Source organism: Falco cherrug, chromosome 1 (genome assembly GCF_023634085.1).
Source record: "Falco cherrug isolate bFalChe1 chromosome 1, bFalChe1.pri, whole genome shotgun sequence".
Taxonomy (NCBI): Eukaryota; Metazoa; Chordata; class Aves; order Falconiformes; family Falconidae; genus Falco; species Falco cherrug.
In genome coordinates this window covers 98,048,757-98,067,520 of record NC_073697.1, presented here as the reverse complement: position 1 = coordinate 98,067,520, position 18,764 = coordinate 98,048,757, and the positions used below count along the sequence as shown (strand labels likewise).

Sequence of the window (18,764 nt, the reverse complement as noted above, 5' to 3'; positions counted from 1 at the left end):
ATTATCTTCAGGGCATGCTTTGTGGAAGCTGCACCTTTGCCAGCTCCATGTCTCACCAACAGAAACGAGCTGCAAACCGTTCCGGAAACACCCACCACAGCGGCTCCTGACCTCCCCAAACGCTCTCTCAGAGGAGGAGGCGACAGCCTGGCTATTCATCGTTGCTTCCTACCATCGCTGGCTCAACGCCTGGAGCAGAATAAATTGGCCCAGCTTGCAAAAGCGTATGTCCAATTGGACGGTGCTTCTCAGTCTTGGGAGAAACCACGAGCCCCCATCCAACCCCCACCACCCCCACCCCCAGGACCACCAGGAACAGCTCATGCATCTCCAAGGCTGGAGAATGTATGGCTACAGCCAACAGGCATGGTGGGAAACCCCACCAAGCGACCCTTTTCCTTTGCTTTTAGCACAGACACAGCTTAAACCTTGCCTGCCTCTGTGCAGATGTAGAGTCCCCACGCTGATGAACAGCGGGACACGCACTGCCTGCCGGACAGACCAACACGAGTGGTGCAGCCGTGGAACAAGCAAGGACCACAGCAGGCACACTGCATTAGCATTCAATTAGCAGCCCTGTTGATTTAACGGGGCGTGCGTTGGCTCGAGTAATTGATGCTTGTGATAGGCAGGTCAGAGGAGGGCTGCCCTCTTCCCTTGGGCAGGGGGAAGCTGGATGCTCTGTCAGTGCCCATTCCCAGCATCCAAAGGCCCCATCTGGAATGGAGCAAACCGGTGCTTCCTCAGCACAAGGGGTGCAGCAGGGCTGGGCTTCCCCATGGCCGTGGCACTGAGCCCCCCACCCCCTCTGCTGCAGAGGTGCCCGCAGCCCTGCTGCAGGCTTCACAGAAAGCATTCATCTTGGGCAGGTGGGGACTCAGGGCATATTTATCCTTTTTAAAGGAATAAGCCCATAAAGAGGAAAGTACAACAGATTTAAGCATTTAAACACATTTCCATAACTGTTTGCAATGACTCCCAGGCAGCAGCCTTCATTAAGCTGGAGCTGAGGCTGAGAGCACCAATTAGCAGCATTGCAAAAAAAGAAAAGGAATGAAACGGCTGCGGTTATTCCCAGACAAGGAGTACTGGCCCAGCCTGATCTTTTATGCCTGGCTTTGCTGGGAATGATGGTAGGTCAATGCTCTGGGAAGGTGGAGGGCATGCTACCTGGGATGGGCAGCCAGCTCGGTCCCCCATGCAGCCGTTGCAGACCCAAGCCGGTCGGATGCACAGCACCGTTCGGCTGCTTGGGGAGGAAGGATGTAAAACATGGCAGTTGATCCTCACATCCACAGCCATAAAAGCAAGGAAGAAAGGAAAAAGAGAAATCCTGGCAAAGCACTGGTGGACACCTCCCTCGGCTCATCAGCCCCCAGGGGCAGCTGGAGGAGGCACAGGCAGCGGTGAACTCCTGCCCCGCAGGTCTCAGCAGCCGCTCACACTATTTTAGAACACGCTTGAGCTATTTTAAATCACATGGCAAATGAAAATTACTCTTTTTTTTTCCATTCATTCTGTGTTTTGGCAAATTCTCTAGCTTTATGCTGTGCAAAACAGTTCTACTGGTGGACCGTGGTGGCATGGCCCTGGTTGCATCCTTGCTGCCCAGCTCCCACCATGGGAACTGCTTTCTAAAAGCAATAAAATCCCTTACCCAGTTTTCGTTCCCACAGACCCAACCTGCTCGGCCTCCGTACAAACTTTGTCAAGTTTAGCCTCAGACTGTCAGTAAAGACACTCACCAGTGCAAAACACAAACCAACAAAAAAGATTAAATCATCTATTTAAAGGGTAAGTGTTATGGATTTTTTTTTAAGGGCCATGAGAAATTATTTTTGAGCACAGAGATCTTAACCATTCATTTATCCTGAGAATAAAAGTGGGAGAAGGGAAAAGGATTTCTTTTTCATTATTTGTCACACTGCCAGTACTGAAACAGTGTCTGAGGACTGCCAGAAGATCCCCTTTGATCCAAGTAAGTATTATTCTCATAAACATTTCAGCTCTACAGGGAGAAAACATAAAACCCCAGTCAAACCTTTCCACCATGATTCTATAGATAAATATATAGAAAAAAAAAAAGAAATCCTCTTCCTATACATATAAAAATACATAAACAAAATAAATCCTTTTCCTCTACATACAAGACTTTGCCATTCAAGGTACACACAAAAGCTTGTTTAAAAAGATGCTGTCGGAGGGATCCAGAACTGGACTGGAAAAAGCCAAGCCTGAAGATTAACATCATCAGCCCAACATATCACTCACAGTGAATTAGAGACATTAAAAAAACAAAACAAACCCACCCACCTACCCACCCCCTAAAAAAAAAATATAAAAAGATTCTACATCAGGAACCAATTTACTTTTGCTGCTCCACAGAGCAATCGTGCCCCAGGACCTGCAGCTAAATGGCTGGAGCTCACATAGCTGGAACAGCAAAGGAAGCAGCAGCAAACTTTAATGGCTTATGAAATTCAATTGAAATTGATGGTTGGAAAACTGAAACATTTAACACCCTACCAATTTAATGTCAGCACACTCATGTGCACGTACACACAGACATGGACCAAAAAAGGTGGGAGCTCATTTTCCACTTGCTTATGTGTCCATGACCCCACAGCACTCTAGGGAAGGAGACAGCACCCTCATACAGTAACTTAAACAATATATAAATATTTTAACACCTTCAGACCTTTTTCCACTGGAACCTTTAATATAAAATCCATCTTTTGTGAAAATGGCAATGCATTATTACAACCTGCCCCGTTCACTTTTCTGAAAGATTAGAAGCCACGTTCTGCATTTCATCAGTTCAGCTGGAGCAGGAACTCATAAACCATCCCTGCTATTTGAGAAGACTTTGAATACACTGTTTGCAGCTGATATACTTTTCCAACACGGATCTCTTTTGTTATGAAGCCTGTCTCTGATGAACAATAGAAAAATATTGTTGACAGGGGTGTACTTTTCCATCAATTCAAAAATATCATTTTGCAGAATATTTTCACAGCTCAGCAGAAGGTGGAAAGAAAGACAATATCAAGACTACATAAGAAAGGAAAAAAAATCATTATAATTAGCTTATAGTAGTTTTCTTGTTGGTTTTGGCTTGCTTAAATGAGGTTCTTTACTAGTTAGAGCCCCAATCTGACTTACAAAGCCTTCAAGCAAAATTCATGTTAATCAAAGTTTAACCTAGGTAGAACATTCAGAATTCGGCCAAAACACTTTAACAACGATGCTTATATTCACAAAGCAACAGCAAGAACTGCCAGTAATCCTAACATTATCACTTTTAAGTGCTCCCAGGTGCACGGTCAGTCAGATGCTTTGGGATCCATCACCCCGACTCAGATGCAAGGAAGGAACCGACACATCCTGGCACGCGTCACCCTATTATTTATTGAGCAACTTGAGGCACACGGACGCTGCTGGCTTCCAGAAGGACCGAACCACTGCAAACCACCGCTCTGGAGTATCTATGACGCCACTACCATCGGGAGCAGGTGGGGGATGTGTTCATGCGGACACTTCACATAACCACTGCTGTAATTGTGCTCGCTCCCGTGTGCTGCACCAGTTGATTCATGGGTAGGCTTTGATGTGCAAATTAATCATTATAACTTTTAATTGAGCTAATGTAAGCATCATATGTTGCTAATTACACAATGCAGGAGAAAAAAAATATTGCAAATGAATTTAACTGCTTAATCTAATCAGGATGGCAAGTTGTGTTTTAATTACAAATTGTTGTGTAGCAGCAAAGCATCTGCTGCAATTCAATGACTCCAGTCCCAAAGCAAAGCCCTGCTGCGTCTCACTCACATGCTCAGCGTCCAGCTCTGCTCACTGTGGCCCCAGCTGCCCCCCAGTGCCGCAGCCTTTGCTGGGGATAGTGGGTGTATTCCTCCAGGGGTAGTGGGGACACACCACCTGCACCTGGCTTGCAGAAATGCCCACCCTGAACACCTCTCCCCTGGCAGCCTCTTGCAACAAGGGCTTCTTATGGACACCTTCAAGCCTGCCATGTTCGAACCCCACCATTTGTAACCCCTCTTTTAATCTGAATGACTGTTTCAACATGTGGAGGCAGAAATCTCTACAATCTTCCTCCAACTCAATGCCTGTCAATTCACATAAGCAAGAATCAAGCAGCGCCTTTTCAGCCTGTTCCCTCTATCTCCTTACAGTTAAGGGGACAGGAAAAATAGGAAATGCATGAAAAAATAAAATGAGATTACAAAAACAAAACAAACAAAAAAACCCAACAAACACAAAACAAACCAAAAAACCAACCCGCAAACCACTCCTGGACTTTGTTATCTGAGGTAGTGCCTGGAGCAAGTTTTTACAACCAAATTAAAATCCCTGAATATTGTGGGCTTTAATGGAGACACTGATATAGCCAAGCAGCTACAGCATGGCATAATGCATCACCTTGAGAATGTATTACTGTGAGATATGTGATGATGACAGTGTTCACCGTCCGACTGTACCTGCGGCAAAGAAAAACATTCACTTGCTGATAACTCTGCTGGTAATTAACTAGAGAGTTTCAGGGAGAAAAGAATACCTCCCAAATGTTATGCGAGATACACGGTATCTAAAAAGCAAAGGCAATCTATTTTTTCTTATAATATTTTTTAATTTGATACAGCTTCTACTTGTCAAAAGGAGAGGAAAAAAAGCCTCACAGACTCTGAGCACATTAATGTGCTTTAGATTTTGCCAGTTACCCACATTAAAGCAAAAACCTGCCGTATTTTTGTTGTTTTTTTTTTAAACACCAGGGGGCTGATTACTGTGAAATGATCTTAGGTTTCTCCCACTAAGTGGACAGATGGATTGCTACTTTTGCAACTTCTTTTTTGCAGCATTGAATTTGGTTGCTGGCAGGAGTCTCCATTTCAGCACTCCCCAGCATCATTTCTCTCCTGTACTTGCCATCTCGCCTCCAGCCCGAGGCTGGGGTACAGAAGAGGTTCTTTGCATGGCACAGGGATGCGCGCACACCCCTGAGACAAAGGCTGCACCTCACCCAGTCGGCATCACCCGAGCCCTGGACCTCTCTCGTGCCCGCTGGGGGAGAGGGAGTGGCACAGGCACACCAGGGGAGAAATGCCACCAGTGCTAGCCAGACCAAAAATGATCTCTCTCCAGCATCCCAGCAACACATTGGAATTTATAGGGTTCTGCAAGGTGACAAGGAAACAAAAAGCACTGCTAGACAAAACCCATCTCCTTAAGTATTTTTTAAGAGAGAACTTTTACAAAGTGAAAACTGAAACACTTGTTGGCAAATGTCATCCCTGCTACCCTGACAAACACAGCGAGCCCACTCACATCGTAAGCCACTCACAAACGGTCATGAACATTTTGGGTCTTTGACCAGCAGCTGTTGTGTTTGCAACCCATCGTTCTCAGAGGCAAAACACAGTTGGTCGGGAGAAGAACTTGGAAGAAACTCCCCAGCATGCAGGGAAGGGAACTGCTCATTCAGAAGGTGCCTTCTAGGAACTGATCCCCTGAGGGGACACAGCCCCACGTGCCTGCTGTTGGGCATCCTCCCGCTGCAGCCCAGGGTCCTGTCCCTTTAAGACAAGAACGAGGGACAGAAGAAGGAAACACTCAGTTTGATCCGAGGAAGTAAAAAAAAAAAAAAAAAAAAAAACCACGAAAAGCAAACTCCCAGGAATGACTAAGCACAGAGCCAGGCGCTGGGCTGGCTAAGGCAGCCACAGAGCATCCCCAGATCCACAGCACCTCCAAAGGTATGCCGTACAGAAAAGCCATTGCTTGGGGGGGGAAACAAACCCAAACCTAAAATTAAGGGCCCGATTCTTTAGCAAGCCACATGGACTGCCTGTGAGTGCTGTTTATAAGCATCCCCACCTGCCCGTAACTCCAGCTGATGCACAGATAGCAGTATAGGGGTCTATAGTTGTTTATCTAAAGATACTGTCAACCCATCACTTGTCTGCTCTCAGACAAACCTTTCACGATAGCCACTTACTTTAACCCTGAAGTATCTGCCTCTGCTCATCTTCAGGAAGAAGCAGCATAGCAGAGAAAGAAGCACGCAATTCCCTGTGATCTGAAAGCTCACTTTCTAAATCAAATCAATTTTTCTAACGTAATTTGCCTAATCTAAATCACTGACCCATGCATTTTCTCACAATCCTCTGACAAGGGCTGCACCAATTGAAGCAAAGCTAAAACACTTCAGCCAGACCAATTCATAGAAGTCTTTAGAGGAATTCTTTCATCGTTGTAATTAATTCTTTAAGTACCACAGTGGGATGCTCTGAATTCAAACCCAGTCCAAGGAGTAATGATTACACTAATGGGAGAAGCTGTGCAGTAAATAAATGCAAGCGCCCTGCTGAAAGGGATTGTTTTCAATAGGAGACTGCCATTCGGAGAGATAACAGTGTTTTGGAGATAGTAACTCAGATGATGAAGTCCCACAGACTGGAGTCTGATATGGCAGTTCCCAGACCCCATACACCTAACCAGGCTGAGCGTTTTGACAGATACCTGTTAGAGCTGGGGCAGATCCTTCTCTCAGCCCATTGCTCACGATGGCCATGATCCCACCACGATCACTGCCTCAGACACAAGCCCACACAGCCAGCTGAAACGGCAGCGATACGGGGTGGATTAAGCCAGGCCAGCTGCACACCCGCTCCTCACCGAACCTTCAGCTGGGGCTGAGCATCGGCCACGCACCGGGAGCAGCCCAGAGAGCTGCAATTTATCAGCAGCTTTTTACGAGCATTACACCACAGGCACACTGAGGGGTTTTTGGCCACAACGAAAGTGAGCTGTAGTGTCAGATGGGGCTCAGTGCTGGGGCAGCGCTCACAGCCTCGCAGGGACCCTGCATCTCACAGGCAAAGCCCTCACATGGGGCATTCAGCCAGGGGACATGGGGAGCTCAGCTGCTGATACACACTGGAGACCTGGCCTTAGTGGCACCGCCAGGCACAGGAGGGTTAGTAGGGACTGCCATGCAGCAAGTGAGAAGGTGTGGGGACAGAGCCTAGGGGACTTTGGGAAACCATCGAAAAGTTTGCTGGTTTGGTGTAAGAACCAAAGCAACGGCTTCTCTTTGACTTTCCCTTTTTGTTAATTGGCTAAATGCAATAAAGCCTTCTAATGCATTTAATGTGTCGGGCTGCAATACAATTAGAGAAAAGAAGGAAGCTATTTTAACTCTGGATGGGCACGATGCTGTGCTAAGCTAAGACATAGCAGAAGCTGCACCCAGGAGGTGATACTTGTCAAAGCCCTGCATCCCCCGGGCTTACAGCAGACATTGGCAATCTCATTACGACACTAATAGTGTTGTAAATATGGAGGGGTGCAATAAGGTGTGCAACATGGACATTTGGGTTTTAAAAGGGCACATCTGAAGAATGGCTCCTCAGTGCAGTCCCTGAAAAGATGTCCCAAATCCCCATGGGCTGCCCAGCTCCATCACACCAGGGAGGTGATGGGGTGGGCACCATGGGCTGGACTCTGCTCTGTAGGACAGAGTCTACAGAGTCTTTGATTTTAGCAATAAAGAATGGTAACTCCACCTCTTCATTTCTGCTTAAGACTTCTCCCAACAGTTTTAACAGGCTGGTACAAATCACACTCAGCAAAAGAAAGAAGTGCGAATTCAGCCCTTCCCTAGTAGCTCATGGCACCCAGCTCTGGGGCAGCCTCAGAGAGCCCAAGCAGCCACCCACATGCCTATGCAGCACCCAGGATGGGGCTTGGAGATGCCAAGCAGCTCAGCCCCCAAAACAAGCTAGGGCCAAGACATGGAGGAGGAGATGGTGCCTAAGCAGCACTTAGCGCACCAGGGCCAACGGGCTGGCCACGCCACCTCAAGCAGCCTCCCATCCAAGGTGAGCCTCACCCCTCAAAGAGCAACAGCGCAAAAGACAATTAAAAAAAATCAGCTGTCTTCAAAAAATAACCCCAGAGCCCAGCTTCACCCACTACCTCTGATCTCCCTGCAAGTGGGTCTCTAGCCATGAGACTGCTGCCCTGGGGCCCCTCATGGAGATTATGGGAGAGCATGGACCACATCTTCGATGGTGCCTGCTCTCTTCTCTAAAGCCCGTTGAGATTTACAGATGGAAGAATGATGAATGATTAATATTTGAAAAAGAAAAAAAAAAATGTGTCAACCGCAATAGAACTCATGCTATCTTCTGTTTTTCTCTTGCTTGTTTCTCTTTAATGAAGTTGAGCTTTATTTGCACCAGTACTCATGCTAATATCTTTCAGTGGGCTACTCCTAAGCAAAAGACAGGAAATGAGTAACTGAGCTGTGTTTTTTTTTAAAAAGGAGAAAACCTTTGTATATTAATTCTCACAGCTGTCAGAGATGAGGATTTAATAATGTTAGTAACTAAGCTACTCCATTATTTCCAAACACCTTGGAGGAGAATGTCTTAGTGGGAGATGAATTAGATAGTGTGACTGTAACTGCCTTCTAAGTATTTTCAGAGAATAATCTATGGCTCATCATCACATGCACTTCAAGTTCTTGCCCTTTATTCTCCAAATAACCTCCAACTGTAGATGTATTTACATGCCAGGATCAGCTCCCTCTTTTGAGCGTTTCCCACGCACCGTTTAACCATTCATCCCCGGGTTGCAGATTTGCCTGGGTTTGGGTTTGGACAGGTGATAAGCATGGGAAGTTGTGGATTCCGGTCATCCAATAAACAATGGAATGAAGCAGAGAAGAAAAAATGTAGGCGGAATACGGGAGAGGTCTAATAGGCTGTGAAACGCTCTGCCAAGGGAAGTGGCAGAAGTCCTGCTGCCTGCATCCCTGAGAACCAGCCACGCTTAGGAACAGACTGTACCGAACAACTGTTGGAGATGGGAAAGACAGCTTATTTGCAACTTCTCCAGCTTCAATTCCCGTGATTTGGGGACGGCTGAGGCACATGGGCCTTCAAGTTTGCCCTGAAAGAGCTTTGCTGCTTCCAGAAAGCTTTCACCACCTCTCCAGATGCCTCTGTCGCCATATTTTAAAAGCCTGTTTCATTGCATGGGTCTGTGCTGCGTGCTTTTTGCACTCAACAAAAGACCACCGGACTTTCTATGTTTATCAGTCCTCCACCCCTGGCTCTCTAGGGGCCTTTCAAACTCACCAGTGACATTTCAGGCTGCCATAGCCTTGCAGTGTCAGGCACAGAGGCACAGAGAGCTGATGGCTGTTGTCTCTTGCCACACCAGGTGCTCACACCAACCAGGGACCACGCACGCATCCAGGCTGGCTCCTTCCAAAACTCATCTTGGGCTTGCTTCTTTTTCCATCAAAAATCTGGGTACCAAAGACAGTCAGCAGCTACCAACTATTTGCTGAGTTTCTAATTACTGCTCGTTGCATAGAAACCTGCTCCATCTGCTCAAGGGTTCCCTTTTAAGGTGCACGGACTCCATCTTTTTTTGGTGTGATTTCCATCATTTTTTTGAAGCTGCAGCATAAATGTTTGTTTCAAGAGCTGCAGCATCCATTAAGCAGCCCTTCCCAGCGTGGCCAAGGTCTCACTGCTAAGCAAAAGCTGTGGCTAATTGACAACAGCTCCTAAACTGAGATATAAAATAGTAGTGTCTGTCACTCATGCAAACAGCTGGCTTCAGCAGCCCAACTGCTAAATAATGTAAAACAGTTCATTTTTCTGACTCGGGGAAGATCCTTCATGAAAGGAATGAAAGTCTCCGGTGCTACAGAGCCATGCCCTGATCATTCCTGCATCTTAAAAATCTAACATTGCCCATAAAATTCATAAGTAACATAAACCCTGTTTCTTCCACTAGTCTCCCAATCAGAAAAAATGGATTTAAATCACCTGCTGGCAGGTTTATTACAGGGCCCACAAGCAGATAAGGTCCTGTGCACAAGCCCTCTGCACTTCACGGGAAATAAATCTCTGCTTTGCCATCTGTTTTTGAAATGTTCCCGTACAGGCAAAACAAAAAAAACCCCAAAGATATCTGCACCTCTAATTTAATCTTCTGAAGGATTTTATTTCTTGGGTAATGAGGATGACATTTCCCCCCTCTCTAGCAGAAACGCTTTTCCTCTCCAGACACCCCCCACAGGGCTCCCCACCCCCATGACCAAACTCTCCCAGCGCTGGGAGCACAGAGCACGCGTTACCTCTGTGCAGGTAAATGGGTTGGGGTGGGAACAGCTGCTTGGGCAGATGCACCATCTCCCACACCACCCCGGGGGCTGCTCCCAGTAGGAAACCCACCTTTGGAGCTTCCCGAGACCCTTCGCTTGGCCAGAATAAGGAGTTTGGTCCCTGCTTCTCCATTTAGCCCCAGTTTGAATTGCATCAGTGGGGTTTTTCCAGCATTTCTTTGCATCCAGGGCAGCTTTGTGGCACTACCACTTATGTCAAGCTAGAACTGCCTAACATGGGTGGGTTTACACCACCCCCTCCCTATAACCATACCTCTGCTCCCTGCACAGTCCTTAACCCTTGGGCAGCACAACACCCAGGGGCAGAAGGACATGGCCATGCAACAGCAGTGCCCTGAGCACCCTCTCCCCAAGACTTAGCACCTTTGACAATGGAAGCACACCTTTCTGCCATTGCAGGTCTCCTCCTCCACCACGGATGAAGTGATGGGGCAGAGCAGCTCCCGAGGGCCGGCTGGTGCAGGCACAGTGAGGTGAGCAGAGCAGGTTTACACACAGTTTCGAACAAGTCTACTCGGCAGACATCAGCCTAATAGAAACCCCTCTGCTCCTGCCTATCCCTTACTCCCCCAAGGCACCCCTTTGCTTCACCCCTGATTACCACCATCACCAAAAAAAATCAGAAAATACAGAGTTAAAATCAAATGCTACACCTCATTTTTTCTCTCCTTGCCTGAAGTTTCAAGAGACAAGATAGGACGTAATCGCCACTTTTAAAATCATCTCCTATGACAGGCAAATTGATCGAGTAGGGAGGTTGGGCTGCTTTTGAACTTGAACAAACTGATTTTCCATGAAAGATGGTGTTTACATTGCCTCTCAATAGCCTGCTGAAATATGCACACCTCTTGCCATTTCATCACCAAAATTTGGGAAGAAAGAGCATTTCGGGGAGGGGGGGAGGAGGAAAAAAGAAAGTGCACTCGAATCTGGAGCGCATCATAAATTCATGAAGCTTTCTGAATGCTGTCAGAAACAAACATGTTTATGTAAACAAAGAAAAGCTGAAAATGAGCTACAAGAGATTTTTTTGATAGCGTGGAAGAAACATTGATATTTACATTGCACCTGAGACTCAAGTCCACTGTGCAAGGCACTGTGCAAACAGTGAACTTCTTCCACACTGAATTTACCCACCGCAGACACTCCAAGCAGCACTTGCACTGCTTCCCATTGCAGCACCCTGCGTCACAGAGGGGGATGGAAATACCCAGGGAAAGCTGGATCCGAGCAATCCCTGTCCACCCCTGTAAGTGATCTCAGAGGACCTCTTTGCTTGTGGTTTCTGCCGGCCCATCCTCATGTGGGAACGGCTCCTCTGAAATGCCAGCTGGGAAACTTCCAGCAGCATGAAATTGAACCATCTTCCACAACATCTAGAGCACCACATGGTACCTCACACTCCCCAGCCTCCGTGGCACTTAATGCGAGATGTGACAGCCATAGTCGGGAAAGCATCTCTGTCACCGCCATGTGCCAGCACATCAGCTGAGCCACTGACAGCGGTAAGTGCTAACGCTATGCCAACAAATCAAGTCACCACTTGTCATTAACAAACATTAGTTGTATTTAGGCGGGGGGAGAAGGGGGAATCGAGTTCAGTTGATTTAATTTGTTGAGCTGACAGTATTTATTTCAGTGGGATGGCTGCTCATTCAGTGGGATGCTTACTAAGGCCAGAAAATTTCAGTTTCATTTGCTTTCCACAGGACATAGGAGATTGCCACCTCCCCGCTGCTCCCCAGTCACACCTCCGAGACAGGACTGGTTTGCAGCCACCTGTGTGAGCGGGACCCATTGCTCGGTGAAGCCACCTCTCCATCACGGCAAAACTCATGCCTTTGTTTTGTGGATTCATGTCCTCAGCCACTGAGGCCAGGAGTTGCAGCACCACGAGCTGTAGTCACCCAAGGCTATGAGCAGCAATGCCCTTTGCTTCCCCCACCATCCCGCAAAGGGACCCTCCCGGGACAGCAGCCTGGCTTCACAGCATGTTTCTGAGGAGCTACAAGGAAGGGCAGGAGGGCTCGGACTCCGCCTAAGGGTCACCAGGGTAGGAAATCTCCATCCCATCAGCACCAATGGGCAAAACCCTGTGTAGCCCAAATCACTGCCATGCTCCATGGTGCACAAACTCTGCTCTCCAGGTTCTCTGAAGCAAGGGAATCCTTGCCCAGAGATGCTGTGCACGCCAGACATCAGCCTGGGCTCAAAGAGTGACCAAACCCTGATGGCAAACCTATCACAGCAACTAAATAAGTGGATGCCATCTCTGGCTCAAGAATGCATCCTTGATCCAAAAATCCTTCCCGAGACACAAACCACATCCCAGTCTCGGCAGCCCTCTGCTCTGACCTCCTACAGCTGCTCCTGGGCTCACACCTTCCTCACCATGCTAAGCTGCTTTAAACACAGAGATAGTAGGGCTTGGAGTGCCTATCATTCCCCATAATAAAATACAGCAAATTGATTGTACCTTTTTTTTTTTTTTTTAATGTAACTATTTTGGCATTCAAACCTCAGGAGACTCTATTGATCGGCCAGAGTCAGGTGTCAGTGAATGGAGCTCTGCGACCAAGCCTGACAAATTGAAGAAACTAATCAAAACCCGAAAACAGTGAGTGATGTGGACTTCCCCGTTCCAAATATACAAAGGAGGCTGCAGCAGCCGTGACAGGAGATGCTGAAGTGAAAAACGCTGTACAGGGTAAGTCACACAGTTGCCTCCTGCATTCCCAGAGAGCCCAATGCCTATCGCAGCAGCAACGCATAAATCCAGAGCAGCTCCACTGACTTCAGAAGAGCTGCTCTAGATTTACACTGATGGGAAGTAAAATCAGAGTATCTCAAATATATTGCTCTAATGTACGCTGGAGCAAGAGGCAGTATAATAATTTCAGACTCCTCCCCCCACCCCACTATACCCCAAATCACATCAGTTTGGATGGTCATTGCATAAAATGTCGAGATCTGCACTAACATGGGGAAAATAACCTACATTTCAACAGTTTGTATGATCACACTCTGCAAATCTATTGTATAGTGGATAATACAGGTTTTTCATTTTTGTTCCTGAAGAGCCTCTGCATAAAAAGTGCTTCCATATTATGTACAGAGATACAGGGACCCGTAATAAAATAAGCATAATGTCTCTCCACCCACACCTCCCTGGAGTCTAAAAGCAATTCACAGGTCCTTCCTCACACAGGGATCATGACAGCCGAGTACATCTCAGGGGCTGAAGCAGTCTGCTCGTTCCATGCACTCTGCACGCCCCATCCCCATGCTGTCGGGCCCCCTGCCACCAGCAGCCAGCCCCCCGTCCCCACACCAGCCATGGGGCGTGCAGCACTGCCCGTGCACGGGTCAGGGCAGCGAGCTGTGAGACGGCACCAGGCAGGAAAACAAAACAGCCAGGGAGTTCATCCAGGTCATTCACAGGGTACCTGTCCATAGAACCTGGAAGACAGCTCCAGCGCCGCCAGCGAGGAAGGCAGCCAAAACCCCTGCCTAGATGCCAGCAACAAACGGGGGCCTGCTGCCAGTGAGAGACATCCTTGAGCTCGGCGTGAGCGGCCTTCGGCTGCCAAACATACACGCACACCCTCTGCTCGCAGCCACACGCATGCCAGCAGCCGGGCCGCCAGGGACCCAGGGACAGCAGAGTGATCTCTTAATTGGACCTTCACAAAGCTGTTGAGGGGACCTGCCTGCCAGGCGAGCAAATGCCACCCGCTCTGAAGAGGCTGGAGGAACTCAGGGGACGCAGCTTGCCCAGAGCCGCCCCGGCGGGGGGAACAGGGGTACAGGCGAGTACATAGGGAAACGTGGCAAGTGCCCAGCATGGCCGTCTGCGTGCGCGGGGAGATTTGTGGAGCTGGCAGCACCGCGGCATGACTCAGGCAGGTGTCTCTCCCGTCTGCAACAACCCCCACCAAGATGTGGTTCGTTAGCCCCAGTAATCCAGAACAGAAAGACGACTGGTGGCACAGCCAGCCACAGGAAGGTCAGCACAGCCCCGAAGGGAGGCGTTCCGGGCACCACCGCCACTCGGGAGAGCTTTCCCCAGATCCCAAACCACCTCTCCGTGCGCAGACATCGCTGCCATCCACCCCAGGGGTGGGACAGGGCAGGGGCAGCACTCTGCCATGGAAGCAAAGGGATGCTCCTGCCTGGGGAGGAGAAGGAGGCACGAGCTGGGGACGGATTCTTTATTCACAGCTCGAGCTGGAAGCGCACTGTGAGTTTCTATCACACGCGTCATGTGGGGAGGCATTCCGAGCGCAGGGGAGAGGGATGGGTACGGCGGTAGGTTTGCAGCCACAAACTGTTTCAAAGTAGGTTTCCATATGTTTAAGCACTCAGAGCGCTGGAAGAATTACACCCACATCCCAATCTCACCATGGTAGCTACCCACACAGGAGGAGTTGGGAGGGGGGAATATCAGAGAAAAGATTATCATTAATATGTCAAAGCAATAAAAAAAAACCACCAGGAAACCTGCTCCTTTGCTGCTCTTAATGCATTCCTCAAAGAAAAGGGGAGCTCCACGGGGTACAGGGCGCTGTACAGAAAGCCATCACTCTGCCGGGGCACTGCGGACCCCCAGGCAGCTCATGCCCCACTTCCCACGCTCAGAGCCCCATAACCCGCACCCTGCTTTCTGTGCCCTGCACCCCAGCCCCCATGTCCTGCTCAAGCGGATTTCCAGGTGCTCCGGTGGCTGCACACCCCCCCAGGGGAAGGCGGGAGCCAGAGGGCAGGGGCAAGCAGCACTTTTTAGGGTGAGCAGAGTGAGGACCCCCTTCTGCCCATCACGCGTGTGTGATCCCAAGGCTGATGCCTCCTTCCTAGCAAATTGTTCCTACTGTCCCTGTGGGCACCTTTCCTGAAACACTTCCCTACCACAATGCCTTCCCTGTGCCCTCCCCAGGAACGACAGCTGCTGCTGTTACACCTCCCACGGATGACTCCTTTTTTCACCTGAAATCCTCGCATTTAGGCATATTCCTACAGCCCCGGTGAAGTTTCCCCAGCAGCCCAAGCTCTGCGCTACAGCCAAACGTGAGCATCGTCCTGAGCAGCAGTAAAGGCGAACGAATCGCTGAGCAACTTCAGCACCAATGCACCTTAATTAATTTGCTTTTAACAACCCCTATTTATTAAGAACAACATCTGCCAGGGAGCTCGCACGAGCAAGCGGAGGAAAACGTGCCAGGAGAGAAGTGAAGTCCTGTGACAGACTTTCCCAGCCCGGGGCTGAGCCTTTCCCCGGCAAAACCCGCACCCGGGGCCCAGGAGGTTCTGAGTTCACCTGGACGGGGCGGGGATAGATAAATAAAAGGAAAAAAAAATAAAAATAAAAGAAAAAATAAAAAGAAAAGGAAAAAGGAAAAGGAAAAAATAAAAGGAAAAGGCGAGAGATGCTCCACGCCACGCTCCGCCAAGCCACAGGCTGTGCCTCCCGGCTGGCTGCTGTTAGGAAATGCCACCTCAGCGGACCGGAGGGCCTGATCCTGCTCCCCCCCCCAGCCACGGACCCCTCCGCCTTACAATTAAGCGCAGGAAAGGCGGCCCCAGTTAATGTTGTACTGAAGGGATTTAACTCCTGTGCATCCCGTCCGAGGAGAGACAGGGGCAGCGGGCGGGGGAGCGGGGGTCGGGAGCCCCCGTGCAGCCCCAAGCCCCGAGACACCACCACCACCCCGCCCCCCCGCGCTCCGGGAAGCCCAAACTTTTCCTTTTTCCCCCCAACCCGGCACCGACCCGCCGGCACCGGCCGAAGCCGCGGGGGCAGCCCTGGCCACACGCGTTTTGAGGGGGCGATAGGGGACGACGACACACAGACACGAGGAGGCGACTGGTGGCCGCAGCGGGGGTGCTGCACGGAGGGGATGGATGGGGACAACTTTGTGCACCCAAGCGGCGGGGATCGGGGGCCTGCGCGCGTCCCACCCGCGGGCGCGGGGCTGGGGGCGCGGGGAGGGGGGGGACCCCGCCGCCCTCCGCGGCTTGCGGGAGGGCTGGGAAAGGGCAAGCAGCTATAAATAAAACCGGAGGGGGGGTAAAATAATTAATAAATAAAATAAAACCGGAGGGGGGGGGTAAAATAATTAATAAATAAAAGGAGTTGGAAAAAAGGAAAAAAAACCACAAAAAACTCGAGGCGGCCGCGGGGTGGGGGTCGCGGCGGCCGCGGGGGTTACCTCGGCACAGCAGCAGCAGCGGCGCCAGGAGCAGCGCGGGGCCCCGGGAGCGCATCCTCTTTGTTCCATGCCCGGGAGTAGTCATGGTGCTGATTTATTTGGCGAGGGGCGGCTTACCGGGGCGGGGGGGCTGGGGGTGTCGCGGCGGAGCCGGTAACCACTCCCCCCGCGCCTGCCCGCTCCCCGCCGCTGCGCCGCTCCGTCCGCCCGCCCGGCCGGCGGGGCCCGGCACCCCGCGGGGGTGTGGGGGGGGTCCCCGCTCCCCCCGGCCCCGCGCTCACGGCCGCCCCCACCGCATCGCCGCTGGGGGGACACGGGCGCCGCCCCCGCCCGCCGCGGCAGCAGCAGCGGCTCCCCCGGGGCAGGCGGGCGCTGTGCCGGGGCTGCGGCGGCGCGGCCGGAGGGGCCGGGGCTGGGCCGGGCGGGGGCGGCGGGGCCGGGCTCACCTGGGGTGGCGGGGAGGGGAGGGAGGGGGAGGTGGGGCCGCGCCGCGGGTGCCCCTCTGCGCCCGGGGCCGGGGGGGGGCCGCACCGCCCGGACACGGGGCTGGGGGGGGCGGGGCGGAGGAGCCCCCCGGTGCCCTTCCCCGCGCGGCGGCCCGCAGAAGTTTCCCAGGCGGGGGGCTGAGGCGCCCCGGGGCCGCACCGCCCCCCCCCCCCCCCCCCGCCGCCCCGAGCGGGCTGCGGGGCGGGGGGGTCCCCGGGCGGCCGCGCAGCGCCGGGAAGAGCGCGGCTCCCCCCTCGTGGCCGCTGTTGTCACTGCGCGGGGCTGCGCACAGGAGGTCGCGTCGCGCACCCAGAGGTGCGCAGGGCGGGAGGCAAAGTGCCGAGGGGGGCCACCCCAGGGGCGTGCGGGGCGGCGCAGCGCTGCGCGATGGGGTGCGGGGGCAGCCGGGAGGTGCGCGGCGGGGGGCAGGGGTGCGCAGGGCTGCGCGTCGCACGGCCGCGGCCCGGCAGCGGCGCAGGGAGTTGCTTGCCCGCAGCCCCGGTGGATTTTGCCTTCAGAGGCGCTTCGCTGGCAAAGCCAAGTCCTGCCCGTCTTCGCTAGACCCTTGGATCCCAAAATAACCCGCTCCTGGAGCCGGCGTTTCACTGAAATAAACTGAGCCCTTTCAGAACTGGGTGTTGTTATCGTGATCGCCATAAAAACCGCGAGGTAGGAAAAGAAAAGGAGAGGAAAAACTAAAAAAACATCCCCTTGGGTGCTTCACAGCTTTGCAAACATGTCTCTGAGTTTGCTTTTTCTTTTTTTTTTCCCCTCCCTGCATAAACAAGCTTTTATGTAGTACTTGCTGTAATCTTGTTTGCCTCCATAACCACTCCTATGAATGTCATAAAAAATTTAAGTCTAATATTTTACCACTCCACACAAACAGAAACGTGAATAAACGCTCATATCCCGTGTCAGGAGCTAGTCGGCAGCATGGGAGTCACGCAGGCAGGAATCAAACTCGGGCTGGAGGAGCTGGGGCTGCACAGGGGAGGGGGGAAAGTACCAAGAGACCCCAAAGCTTTGGTTTCATCAAAGAATGTAAAACTAATAAATAAAAAAGCTGCAGTAATGAAGATCACCTTGCTGTCTGTGCTTGGTACTTGATGTAATCAAATGCAACTGGAATGTTTAGCTGCAAGTGGCACCTTGGTGGTCCAAAATAAGTTAATTAGTTACTTTATGGTCACCCCTGTTTCGTTCCCGGGGAGTGCAGGGGGAGTACTTGCCTTGCTGTGGGTGCACACGCTGTGCCCACCGCTGGTGGGTTGCTGCGGGGCTGGTGGCCCTGGGAAAGGGGTGGGTGACTGGGTGGGCAAAGGGTTGGGCAAAGGGCACCCCGAGGGTGCGCGCAGGAGGTTGCGATGAGCATCCCAAATCCACCCCCTGTGGGCTTTGCCCTGTGGCTGGGTTGCATCCCCTGGGGTCAGGGTGGGGGTTACAGGGGCCCAGGGCACGCATCCCTGTGAGACACCCCTCTTTTGCAGCTCCAAACCAGAGGCAGCCCCCAGCTGGAGTACGCTGGACTGGTGCCTTCTCTGGTTCCCCTCGTCTTGCCAGTGAGTCCTGCACACAGCCGAGGGTCCCTCACCCTCACGGCAGCATTGGAAAGGGGTTCAACTTTATTCCAGCATTGCTACATGGTTTTAAGTGTGATTTAATAACCAACATGTGAAAGAAAATCCAAAGTGAGAAATTTTGCTGACTGAAAAAGTGCTGACAAGGAACTGATCCTGCTCACAGGGGTCCAGGGGCACTGGCTGAGAGCTGCCCAGCCCCGATCCCGGTAGCTGCGTGTAGCACTAGACTGGGTAACACCTTCCCTAACTTCTGCTTAAGGT

General features: G+C 51.3%; 1 protein-coding gene across 1 annotated transcript in view; it reads right to left on the bottom strand.

The window, feature by feature from the left end:
* TMEM132B (transmembrane protein 132B) overlaps positions 1-16,986 on the bottom strand; it is a 258,609-nt gene extending 241,623 nt beyond the window's left edge. Inside the window, exon 1 of the mRNA XM_055700730.1 lies at positions 16,435-16,986. Coding sequence (XP_055556705.1) covers positions 16,435-16,519 — 85 coding nt within the window. The 5' untranslated portion in view covers positions 16,520-16,986. The remainder of the gene's footprint in view (positions 1-16,434) is intronic.
* Positions 16,987-18,764: the final 1,778 nt, after the last annotated feature.